Raw genomic sequence first — 12216 nt, 5'->3', positions numbered from 1 at the left:
ATTGTTTGAATCATGGAGTTTTGGAGTTCGGAGTCGAATCGAAGAGTCGGTTCCGCACTTTTACCAATTCCAAAGTAAAGCAATAAATAAAACAAGTAATTCATAAACGAAATAACAGACGTAAACGGTGAAATATAAATGAATCGGATAATGCAATGTTATGATTGATAGTTTATGACAGATGATCTTGACATACTGCTTGGGCGTAAATGTAAATAGAAAATGACAAAGCTTTGGAATCGACTCTCAATTCGCAACGCCTGCAATCGGTGAATCGACTCTTTTGGGAATCGACTCCTAGCATTAATGATACTCCAAATCCCCCCTCGAAAGAGGTCGTGCTTGTGTGTGTGTGTGAGAGAGAGAGAGTTTAATATTACCGCTTATAATATATGTAGAAAATGAGTCGTTTTGCTTCTCTGCTAAGGAGAACTTTTGGTGTAATGAAAGAACATGTCGGAACAGATCATTTAGGAAATAAATACTACTGTATACCCGAGCAGAAGACATGGACAGGTAAGCTAAAGTCAAGGCGTCACTCCAGCTGCATTTCTAGAAACTTTGACCTAGCTTCTCCCAACCTCCAAGATGTACAGTCTTGTTATTAAAGCTCAGTATAGTTATTAAAGCTTCGTGTGAAAATGTGCATATTAGAGTAGAATAAACCAGAATAGATTGTTGTCCTTGACATTTGAGTGAATCATTAGCATGGCTTGTTCTGTCAGACTATTCAGCACGTGTACAGAGAAATACAGTGGCTCATCTTTTCCTGTATATGTGATTATTCTGCATCACTTCAGTAATTCACATGCTGTCTGCTTTCTCCACACACGATGGAGAACGATAGCTTAATAAAGGCTGCACCCAGGTTTTCAGTTTATTAGGTATATCTGCAAACACTGGCCATACAGTAGAAATCCAGATGCAGATTTAGATTCCTGATGTTGGGGACAGACGAGACTCCCTGAGACAACATGAGGAAGAAACCTTGAGAGGATCTGAACTTCAAGAATCTATTCTCTTCTGGGTGTAATGATTTCATTACTCTTCCACAATTAGGATATAGTATAAAGAATATTGTGAATAGAGTCTGGGATGAGCACAGGATTGTCTTCATGATTACAGTAGGAGGTCTTGGGAACAGATCTACAGGATCCGGGTGAAATGCAGTGAAATCCACACGTATAAAGGGTGAAAATTGGGCATTTTGTTTTTTGCGGCGTGCAAATATTCATGTCTATGCAGAACCGTCCACAACAGCAGGAGAATATGAGCTAGGAGTAGGGCATAACATTATGACCACCAGCATAATATTGTGTTTTTCCCCCGTCTGCTGCCAAACAGCCCGTTGAGGCATGGACTCCACTAGATCCCTGAAGGTGTGCTGTGGTGTCTGGCTTCAAGATGTTAGCAGTAGATCCTTTTAAGTCTTGTAAGTTGCGAGGTGGGTCCTCCATGGATCGGACATGTTTGTCCAGCACATCCCACAGATGCTCGATTGGATTGAGATCTGAGGAATTTGGAGGCCAAGTGAACACCTCAAACTCATTGTTGTGCTCATCAAACCATTCCTGAACCATTTTTACTTTGTGGCATGGTGAATTATCCTGCTGAAAGAGGCCACAGCCATCAGGGAATACGGTTTCCATGAAAGGGTGTACATGGTCTGCAACATTAGGTTAGGTAGGTGGTACGTGTCAAAGTAACATCCATATGGATGACAGGACCCAAGTTTTCCCAACAGAACGTTGCCCAAAGCATGACACTGGACACATCACAATTTGGCCCTTGTCAAACTCGCTGAAATCCTTACGCTTGCCCATTTTTTCTGCTTCTAACACATCAACTTTGAGGACAAAATGTTCACTTGCTGCCTAATATAGTGGTCATAATGTTATTGATGATTCAGTGTATAGCAGGTATAGAAGTACCTGATTAAACAATGAATACAGATGCAAGAACATTATTAAGTGGTATTATTGTGTAGGTCACTGGGTTATTTTTCCTTCCTCTAATTAATTCCTGTTTCTCTTGGTCAATTTAAGGCCGGGTCGTTCGGGCTCGGCGGTTTGTGGAGGCGTCCAATCCCACAGAGTTCGAGTACCTCGGAGGAAGGATTCCCTCTGAATGGGATGGTAATGTAAAACGATTTCAGTTTCTAATGGTGTAGCAGTGAGTTCCATCAAATATAAACTCAAATGAAATGTCTCAGTTGCGGCACACACAGCCGCTAGAATTTATTTTCTGTAGGAATTCGGACATTCATCAAGTGCTGGAAGAGTTGCATTAAGCCAAATGGAGAGAAATTATCCAATTTTGTGACACCTATTTTCCTATTTTATACAATGCAGAATAAATATAAAAAAGTTTTAATTTGACTTAACCTCGTATGAAATTATAAATCTCATCTAGAACAGAATGATGGTAAATTACTCTCTTAGTTAAGTAGTAAAGCCCTGATGTGTTAGAATTCATCTGTTTTTGTTTCATTCAGCTTGGATTAGAGGACGACGCAAGGATCCTCCTACTATCGAGGTATTCAGTTCAGTTCTGATCCCTATCACAAATCTACTATATCCACTGATAACTTTTACTAAACCATCACATTTGTTTTTACTTGTACTTGTACAGGAGTTGCTGAATAATGAACGGTACAGAGAACAAATCAAAATCAAAGCACAAGAGGCTGAAGAGAAGGACAAAGAACTGCAAGCCAAAGAATGCAAAGTTGCACAGCCGATGCAGACCCAGGTCAAAGGTCACGCCGCTGCCACACATTTTGGGCAGTCACAAGTGAGTGAGGAGCCTGTGAGTACTGCAAACACCTTCCAGCCAGGATCCTGGGCCCCTCCCAAAAAATAAAACTGTCTCAAGTCCTGGACTTTCAGCTGACGACTGTGAAGTGTGAACATCAGCGTAATACTTGTTGCTGCTTAGAGCTTCACCGAATGGGTGCAGATGTTGCCATGGTTTCAGTGGATCTTTTCCAACCTTTATAACGATCTAAATAAACCCGGTGGGGCGAAACGTAATCCATCCATAGTAGATTGGAAACTGTAACTTAAGTTATATCCTCTCTGCACATTTCTCTAATATTTTGTTACATTCATTTGATTCAGTTGTATTTATTTCAATAAAAATTAGCTTAGCTAAGAAAATCGTTTGCTCAGGTAATTGTGTGAGTTTTGTAAGACAGAGAGACCTTTGTCTTAGCTGTATTAGTCCGTGCTGGTTTAGGAACATTTTACTTTTACAGTTATTCTTTAGCCAGGGGTTTAAACATGAAGCACTTTTTTTTGGATGCTCTATGCTGGTTTTGGACATTTTATCAGGCATGTTGCATGTCATGAATCAGATTTGTCTCCAAGGTTGCATTTGACCCTGTTCCTAACAGAGGACAGTTGTCCAGTGTTTATGTAGTGAAGTTTTTTTCGTTTCTTTTAACTGACGTCTTCGTCTGTCTTCACTTTAGTGAACTGTTGACTACATTAGCCACAATGCTGTTTGATTACTTGCTGTCAGTGGTGCAACAGCAAAATTGTCTCTGCCTGAAGAGAATGATGCAGCAGCCTTTTAGACCTTTGGTCTGTACAGATGTCTCACTTCCTCATCTGTACACTCTGCTCAAACAGATCAGTTTCAACTTTTATGCTAAATCGGTCATCAGCATCATCGTGGTAAACTTAGATCACAGACTCCTCCTTGCCGTAACTCAGCACGTCTTTTTGTATACTATAGCTGCAAAAAGTCTGATGTTTGCCATCTGTAATATATGTTGCTAGAGTGAGACAAGAAGCTTTTGTTTCTAGGAGAAAAACAATAAAATTGATAACAGCAGACACCACAAATAGTTCAATATAAACATATTTAATTCCTTTCAGACTGGATGTTTCAGTTAACATCGTCCCCTTGAGCTTTTCCAAAATGTCTAATGTATTTGCACCTTATTTAGACAGGAGTTAATAAACAAATGGTAGCGTGTAATTTCCAGTTGTGTTTGTGCCTACATGGTCATCCTGAATTTTCACACAACATTTACACTACCATAATTCTTAAAGCAGAGTCACACTGATTGGACAGAGGTTAGGACAGCTGAGGCTGTTAAGAACTTTTTTTTTATTATCAATAAAAAGTGGATTTGTGTTGGAAAACATCAACATTAAAAAGTATTGGAATGTTGAATGCTGCAATCATGTTACATGATTTTTCCAGAAAAAAATAAACAAAAAACACTGCAGTTCTGCAAATGAGATCTCAATCAGCTTGCTTGATGTGCACTCTCGTGTCGAGTGATAAGTCCATCTCAAAGCCCCTGCAGGAGCTGCTCTGGGTTCGGCACAGCTGAGTGGGGCTGAGGGTTTTTTTTTGTTTGTTTGTTTTTGTTTTTTTAAACACACAGGAACATTGCATCCACCTGCATCCCCTTGTTTTAGATCAGTCTTTTTTGGATCTCTTGGCTTTCGCTATGTTCTCCTGCCGCTTCTGCTTTCTTTTCTGCTCACGATCCCTGGCCTCGATCATCTTCGCAAGTTTCCAGGAAAGCAGAGCGCTGGCGATGAACAGTGGGGTCAAGGCCAGGATGATGGTTGTGAGGAAGCCGTAGGGGTCTTTGGCGGCCCACTCCACCACGTACTCGGCCCAGCCTTTAAAGTCAATCATCTTCTGATGAGCGCTCACCTCCAGACAAATACACTGAGGAAGAGAACAAAAAACGAAACATGCATCAGTTAAAACACTGTACAATTCAATTTACTTCTATAGCGCTTTTCTCTGAACTGACTTTGCATCTGTCAGCTTGCAACAGCAAGGAATTAGTGCTGAGTCTATGATGAACTCAGTAACTACACTGACCTAATAGTTCCCCCAGAGAACTTGGTTGCTGTTGTACAAAGGACATTATTTACATTTACATTATTTCCTGTCCAGTGTCACCCAAATGAGGATGAGATTCCATTGAGTCTAGTTCGTTTCAAGGTAAAATTTTAGCCACATAATACATTACATAGAAGGGGTTTGATATTTTTTTTTTGATGTATTGGCCTAACAATTTTGTTTACATTTAAAATTAGGATTAATCAAATTTCAATTTGGGTTATTAAGAAGAATGAAGAGTCAACATCTACACGATATTGCCAAAAGTTTTGGGACACCCCTCCAAATCATTGAATTCAGGTGTTGTTTTCAGAGGCTGGGCTCGGCCCCTTAGTTCCAGTGAAAGGAACTCAATGCTTCAGCATACCAAGACATTTTGGACAATTTCATTCTCCTAACTTTGTGGGAACAGTTTGGGGATGACCAATTCCTGTTCCAATATGACTCCACACCAGTGCACAAAGCAAGGTCCATAAAGACAGGGATGAACTTCACAGCCCCTGACCTTAACCCGATAGAACACCTCTGGGATGAATTAGAGTGGACACTGCGAGCCAGACCTTCTCGAACAACATCAGTGCCTGACCTCACAAGTGCGCTTCTAGAGGAATGGTCAAAAATTCCCACAAACACACTCCTAAACCTTGTGGAAAGCCTTCCCAGAAAAGTTGAAGCTGTTACAGCTGCAAAGGACGGGACAACTCCATATTAAACTAATGTTCATGTAAAGGACGTCCCAGTTTTGGCCTGTCTCGCAGTCTCCACTCTAATTCATCCCAAAGGTGTTCTATCAGGTTGAGGACAGGACTCTGTGCAGGTCAGTCAAGTTCATCCACACCAAACTCGCTCTTCCATGTCTTTATGGACCTTGCTTTGTGCACTGGTGCGCAGTCATGTTGGAACAGGAAGGGGTCATCCCCAAACTGTTCCCACAAAGTTGGGAGCATGAAATTGTCCAAAATGTCTTGGTATGCTGAAGCATTAAGAGTTCCTTTCACTGCATCTAAGGGGCCGAGCCCAACCATTGGGACAAATTCAATGATTTGTCCCAAAACTTTTGGCAGCATAGTATATGTGATTGCGGAGAATTTAAGTACTGACGATGATGGTGAAGTAAAAGGGAATAATGAACAGATTAAATGTTAAATTCCTCACAGTTTTGCTGAACGTTACTGGAAGACAATAAACAAAATAATGCCAAAACATACGTTACAGCCTTTATCGATTACAAGCCACATTTATGTAGATTAATTAACTGTCAAATAATCCACACAAATAATCAACTATTACAATAATTATTATTATTTTTTAACAAAATGTAAATCACTTAAAGCATGAATGTAAACAATTATGCTGATTTAGGTTGTTCTCTTTTTTCTACACAAAATTCGATATTAAGTAAAAAAGAAATTTGTGAGACATCATTTTTTCCAGAATAATAATTTTACTACATTAAAAAATTAAATAAATATTAATAAAAAAAATTACTGAGGTATAATCAAATGTAAAAATTCTAATTTTTAACTGTTTTATATTTTAAAAATCTCCTATTATTCCTTATTATTACACATGCCATTTAGTAAAAATAATAATAATTTGCCATGTGATTTTACATAAGAAATTTTTTTTTTTAATTATTATTAATTTTTGCATGAAGTGTGAAACACTGAACTGTATCCTGCCTTGTCGATGTGGGGGATGTGCTACACTGCTACAGAAAAAATCATCATAAATTACACCGCAAACCTGTTAAAGTGACTCACTGTGTCATATCTCTCACGAAAAGGCTATTTTATTAAAACATTAGTCAAATATTTCACCTCTACGCCTCCATTAAAACTATAACGTTACCCTCTTGAGTCAGCTAGCTAACGGTACTAGCCACGAGGCTAATTTGGTTAGCATATCATGAGAGAAATGCGCGTGAGTTAACGATTTCCTGACTCGCCTTATATTTACAAACTGACATGATGCTTTATACAAGAAAAGAGTCGTGGATTTAAGAAAGGATACTAACCCACCTGAGGGGAAAAAACGGCTTCTAACAGATTTGTAGCTACAGTTTCAATGAAAGCGGAAGTGACTCGCCGGCGTCACACGAATACGAGTTTCTTCTTCCTTTTTATTTTAATCAGAGCATCGTTACTGCCACCTACAAGCTTTTAACTAAACAGCAGGTTGAGACCGTGATGATGAGACACCGCTCAGGCATAACATTATGATCACCTACCTAAGATTGTGCCCTGACCCGTCGAGACATGGACTCCACTAGACCTCTAAAGGTGTGCTGTGGGATCTGGCACCTAGATGTTAGCAGCAGATCCTTTCAGTCCTCTAAGTTGCGAGGTGGGTCATCCATGGATTGGACTTGTCTGTCCAGCACATCCCACAGATGCTAGATTGGTTTGAGATCTGAGGAATTTGGAGGTCAAGTCAACACCTTAAACTTGTTATTGTGCTCAACAAACCATTCCTGAACCATTTTTGCTTTGTGGCATGGCGCATTATCCTGCTCCCAGACATCAGGGAATACCATTTCCATGACATGGTCTGGACAATGCTTAGGTAGGTGGTGCGTGCCAAAGTAATATACACATGGATGGCAGAACCCAGTGTTTCCCAGCAGAGCATCGCCCAAAGCATGACACTACCTCCTTTGTCTTGCCTTCTTCCCATAGTGCATCCTGGTGCCATGTGTTCCCCAGGTAAGGGACGCATACGCACCCGGCCATCCAAGTGATGTAAAAGAAAATGGGATTCATCAGAACAGGGCACCTTCTTCCATTGCTCAGTGGTCCAGTTTTGATGATCACATGCTCATTATTGGTGCTTTCGGCAGTGCACAGGGGTCAGCATGGGCACCCTGACTGGTCTGCGACCCCATACACAATAAACTGTGATGCACTGACACCTTTCTATCAGAACCAGCATTAACTTCTTCAGCAATTTGAGCAACAGTAGCTCGTCTGTTGGAACGGATCACACGGGCCAGCCTTCGCTCCCAATGTGCATCAATGATCCTTGGCTGCCCATGACCCTGTCATCAGTTCACCACTGTTCCAAAAGTGGGCCACTTTTGATAGATACTGACCACTGCAAACCGGGAACACCCCCACAAGAGCTGCAGTTTTGGAGATGCTCTTATCCAGTGGTCTAGCCATCACAATTTGGCCCTTCGTCAAACTCACTCAAATCCTTATGCTTGTCCATTTTTCCTGCTTCTAACACATCAACTAATATATCCCACCCACTAACAGGTGCCAGGATGAGGAGATAATCAGTGTTATTCACTTCACCTGTCAGTGGTCATAATGTTATGTTTGATCGATGTGTGTGCATGAGGCCCAGATCCAACATGACCCAGGCTGTGATGAAGTAGTTACTTAAGATGAATGAATGTGACTGAATAATCAGCAAGATCTTCAAGTCAGCAAGAGTATCTGTGGACAATCTAGTTTGGACTTCCACAAGGTTTAATAGCTTTTACATCCAGGTTGTTAGACTCCTGAATACTGTGCTGCCCCTCTCTACACACATCACCCTGGGATCCAGGAAGCACCATCACAAATGCATGTACATCACTTTGATCATTTACTACACTGATGTATGTTTTACAGCACAAATTTGATTGTACTGACTCATTACAGTCGTTACAGTCGCTCATTACAGTCACTTCAAATCAAAATCAAATACTGTCGACCTGATGCCCTGAACTTTAAACGTAATTCATCACAAGCTGCTTTAAAAAGCATCACTGCACAGACACTTTCTACTAAATTCATTCTAGTTGCATCTTTGGACCCTGTATTTACTGTAATGTCTTTTTGTCCGATAGATTTGCACATAAAGTTTCATTTTTTGTTTTGGTTAATAAAAAGTAGTCTGCACATCTTTAATTTGAACTTAAACAACCTTTTACCCTCTGAAGATAAAACAAAGGGTCAGTTATTTGCAGATAACAACATCTTGATACATGTTATAAATCTTATCATTAGCTCAGCTTTGACACTATAAAGTTTCCAAATCATCCAACGCATTTATTCCATTGCAAAGTGTCAAATGAATGATGCAGGACCTGTAATCATTAATAAATCATTCATAAACGTATGAGCAAGCTCATTCACAAGAGTACTACCCCATTCAAAATATAGTGCTCATGTATGTTTGGCAATGTGTTTTGTCTGGAGAAAGCTCATCTGCTTCCTGCTCATACACAGACATCATAAAGTGACTGCATGTATCACGAGTGAGGTGAATACACCACAAAATGTATTTCGGTCAGGATGGATAATGAACTTTTGTAGATGGACAAAATGAAAACATTAAAAGCTTGCCTTCTTCCCATAGTCCATCCTGGTACCATCTCTGCCCCAGGTAACCATGCACACGCACCTAGACCATGTTATAAAAAGAAAACATGCTTCTTCAGATTACGCCACCTTCTTCCATTGCTCCACAGTCCATTTTTCATGGTCACATGCCCACTAAAGGCACTTTTGGCAGTGGACAGGGGTCAGCATGGGCACTTTAACTAGTCTTCAGCTACACAGCCCCATACACAGCAAGTTGTGATGCAGTGTATTAGCAATTTCTCTCTTCTGTGGGATCAGAACAGATGGTAGGTACTAACCCCTGTATACACAATTTGTGTGTGTGTGTGTGTGTGTGCGTGCGTGCGTGTGTGTGTATGTAATGCTTTGATATGATGAATCTGTTGTGTTTATACACCACTGCTGCCATGGAGTTGAACATGATTTGGAGTTTACCGAAAGTAGGCATGGTCATTTTTTTTTTTTTTTTACACCAGCCTTATCATAGACTTTTACACAAGCCTTATCACAACATTACTACTAGACTAGTGCTGCTAGTGCTGGCCTCATGTTGCTTCATTCACTAATTCACTTTTTCCCATGCAAACACGTCAGGAAGGTCAAACTCCATATTCCTTATAAACCATGATGCAGAGTATTTCAAACTGAGATGGCATTTGTCGTAGTGCTGGAAGTTTCACCTCAGTGATACCATGATTACAAGGAAACACTTGCTGTCTGCAGCACGGCTCATTTTGCCCACCATTGGCCTGAGCCTCATCTTTGCAGGCGCTTACATGAAGTCCATCCAAAGTGAACAAATCCAAATTCTCATAGACATTTCCTCTTACTTCTTTATCATACTGGGCTTCATAATGCTCGCCATCGGAGTGGTGTGGTCTGTCGGTCACGGAATGAAGAACGTGCTGCTGAAACGGTCAATGCGGAGGTCTAGAGACGCTGATGTCCAGATTTTTACTGTGGACAGGTAGGCTTGCTTTTCTGTTATAGAAGATTTGGAGTCATTGTAGTCTTTGGGTGGGAGTTTAGAAAGAAGTGGCTGCGATTTATAGTGTTATAATTATTGAAGGAATGTCACAATACACAAAGAAATAATTATTTATACAAAGGATTAATCCAACACTATCCATGTAACTACTACTAACACAGATACCACTACCTGGTATTAGATAGTTTGAAAAATGAGAAAGAAAAAAAAAGAATCCTAAGCCCAGATCTGCATTTCTGTGTACACATATAATGGTAGGACATTCTGGTTATAAAACAACAGACTAAGCAATGGTCTGATATTGGTAACAGTGATTACAATTTTGTCATTATTTAATCTTTTGTTTTTTTTTTAAATATCACAAAAATCGTAGCTTGTGATGTTGAGACACCACAAAGACTGAAAAACACATCCCTCTGGCATTGGAGGTGCTAAATAAATAAATATTATTAAAGAAAAGAAAATATCACCATATCATCAATAACTCTCTTTTGTAATTATTTTTGGTGTAGTCTATATCCCAGTTTAATAATGATGAGGATATCCACTTTGAGGATTGATTGTAATGACAAACCCTGTAGCTGAATTATTGTATTTTACTTCTGACTAATCAGCTTCGACTGTTTAAAAGCAAAGTGGCATAAAATTATTAGCAGACAGTATCATTTCCTTTCAAATCTAGCTAGTTAAAATTCCAAAACTGGCTAACTGGTTGTCGCTTTTTGCTCATCAGGGCTGACATCTATCCACCATCGTATGAGGAATCTCAGGTCAGAAATAATGCTGTTGAGCTTGTCCCCACCATCATCTCCATTCCTACAGGCACGGGATGGGATGGACCGGCTCCTCCGGTTTACACGCTGACCTGCAACGAGACCTTAGTTGAGGACTTCAGCCATGAGGAACCACCTACGTATCAACAAGCAGTTCTTCAGAGCCAGGCTGAATCCCAAGCTTGCCATCTACCCGCAAACGCAACTGTCGAGCCTCTGAACAGCTGCTGATGGACGGATCCTAGAGTGAGATGTTCACTGAAAAAATGCTTAGTGTTTGTCAAGGCTCTGTAAGGACCTGGAGTTTTTGAGGCTGTTAATTGCCCCTGACTTTAGTATCACTGGGAGTAATTATACTGTAAGCCTTGCTCTAAACTTGGATCAGGACTAAAGAGCAAATCTGAAATGCTTCGATGGAATCCCAAGAGACAGAACCCGAGAGAAAATACTGAAGACGATGTAGACATTGTGATGATCACAATCACTTGGAAATAAGACGTGATCATAGTAACAAGGAAACACAAACATGACAAAAAGTCTCATCTGATTTAGTCTTAGTATCCTGTGTTGATGTAATTTCCAAAAGAGCACAAAATAGACAGAACTGGTCAAAAGATACGAATGAAAGCATTAAGGTGTTGTGCCAGGATAAGGCTAATATGCATAAAAGTGTGCAATGTATATGTTGTATTATTCTTAAGTCTTTTTAGTGTTAATAGGTCAAGATGTAAGTTTCCCATGTTTGCGTTAATAAACGATAAGCTTGAGCTCGTTGTCTCTGTTGTGAAATGTACGGTACATGAAAATAGATTCTATGTCTATTTTTTATGTGCTAATTTCATCTATTTGTTATAAGTTTAGCTGTCAAACTAATGATTATGAAAGGTGATTAATACTGAAAGGATTATTAGATAATTAGTAAGACAATTAGATAGGCAAAATTAATGTTTATGAAAATGAGGGTAGGTAATGATTAAAGTAAACTTAACTATATTAAAAATCATCATAGATTTGATTAATTAAGCATAACAGAGTGAGTTTAATGATTAAACAATTTATTTCAATTTAACTAGTAACGTCTGTTTTTTTATATATTTATTTATATATATATATATATATTTCTACATTTTTTATATTTTCTTATGTGTCCCTTATTTTAATGATAAAAATGAATTAGATTTGTCTTAAAGACTAAAGGAAATAAATCAACTTTATATACATTGGTTAAGGAAATGTAACCTTCCCGTAATGA

The 12216-nt window shown here is 39.4% G+C and overlaps 3 protein-coding genes across 4 annotated transcripts; 2 read left to right on the top strand and 1 right to left on the bottom strand.

The window, feature by feature from the left end:
- Nucleotides 1-295: 295 nt before the first annotated feature.
- On the top strand, nt 296-3857 carry ndufaf2 (NADH:ubiquinone oxidoreductase complex assembly factor 2). Its single transcript, XM_058390583.1, has 4 exons — nt 296-516; nt 2046-2135; nt 2495-2535; nt 2632-3857. The coding sequence occupies exons 1-4, from the start codon at nt 402-404 to the stop codon at nt 2860-2862; spliced, it is 477 nt and encodes a 158-aa protein (XP_058246566.1). The 5' UTR covers nt 296-401; the 3' UTR covers nt 2863-3857.
- Nucleotides 3858-4099: 242 nt separating this feature from the next.
- smim15 (small integral membrane protein 15) lies at nt 4100-7034 on the bottom strand. 2 transcript variants are annotated; one of them, XM_058390584.1, is made up of 2 exons: nt 6894-7034; nt 4100-4692 (listed from the first exon to the last, which is right to left on the bottom strand). In XM_058390584.1, the coding sequence occupies exon 2, from the start codon at nt 4657-4659 to the stop codon at nt 4435-4437; it is 225 nt and encodes a 74-aa protein (XP_058246567.1). In that variant the 5' UTR covers nt 4660-4692; nt 6894-7034; the 3' UTR covers nt 4100-4434. The 2 variants fall into 2 exon arrangements, with proteins under 2 accessions (XP_058246567.1, XP_058246568.1); XM_058390585.1 differs by having other exon boundaries at nt 6890-7030.
- A 2845-nt stretch (nt 7035-9879) lies between these two features.
- Nucleotides 9880-11601, top strand: LOC131352536 (transmembrane protein 252-like). Its single transcript, XM_058388698.1, has 2 exons — nt 9880-10170; nt 10925-11601. Exons 1-2 carry the CDS (start codon nt 9896-9898, stop codon nt 11193-11195), a joined length of 546 nt encoding a protein of 181 aa, XP_058244681.1. The 5' UTR covers nt 9880-9895; the 3' UTR covers nt 11196-11601.
- The last annotated feature ends 615 nt before the right edge of the window (nt 11602-12216 follow it).

Source organism: Hemibagrus wyckioides, linkage group LG05 (assembly GCF_019097595.1).
Source record: "Hemibagrus wyckioides isolate EC202008001 linkage group LG05, SWU_Hwy_1.0, whole genome shotgun sequence".
Lineage (NCBI taxonomy): Eukaryota > Metazoa > Chordata > Actinopteri > Siluriformes > Bagridae > Hemibagrus > Hemibagrus wyckioides.
This window is presented reverse-complemented; position numbering and strand designations above follow the sequence as displayed.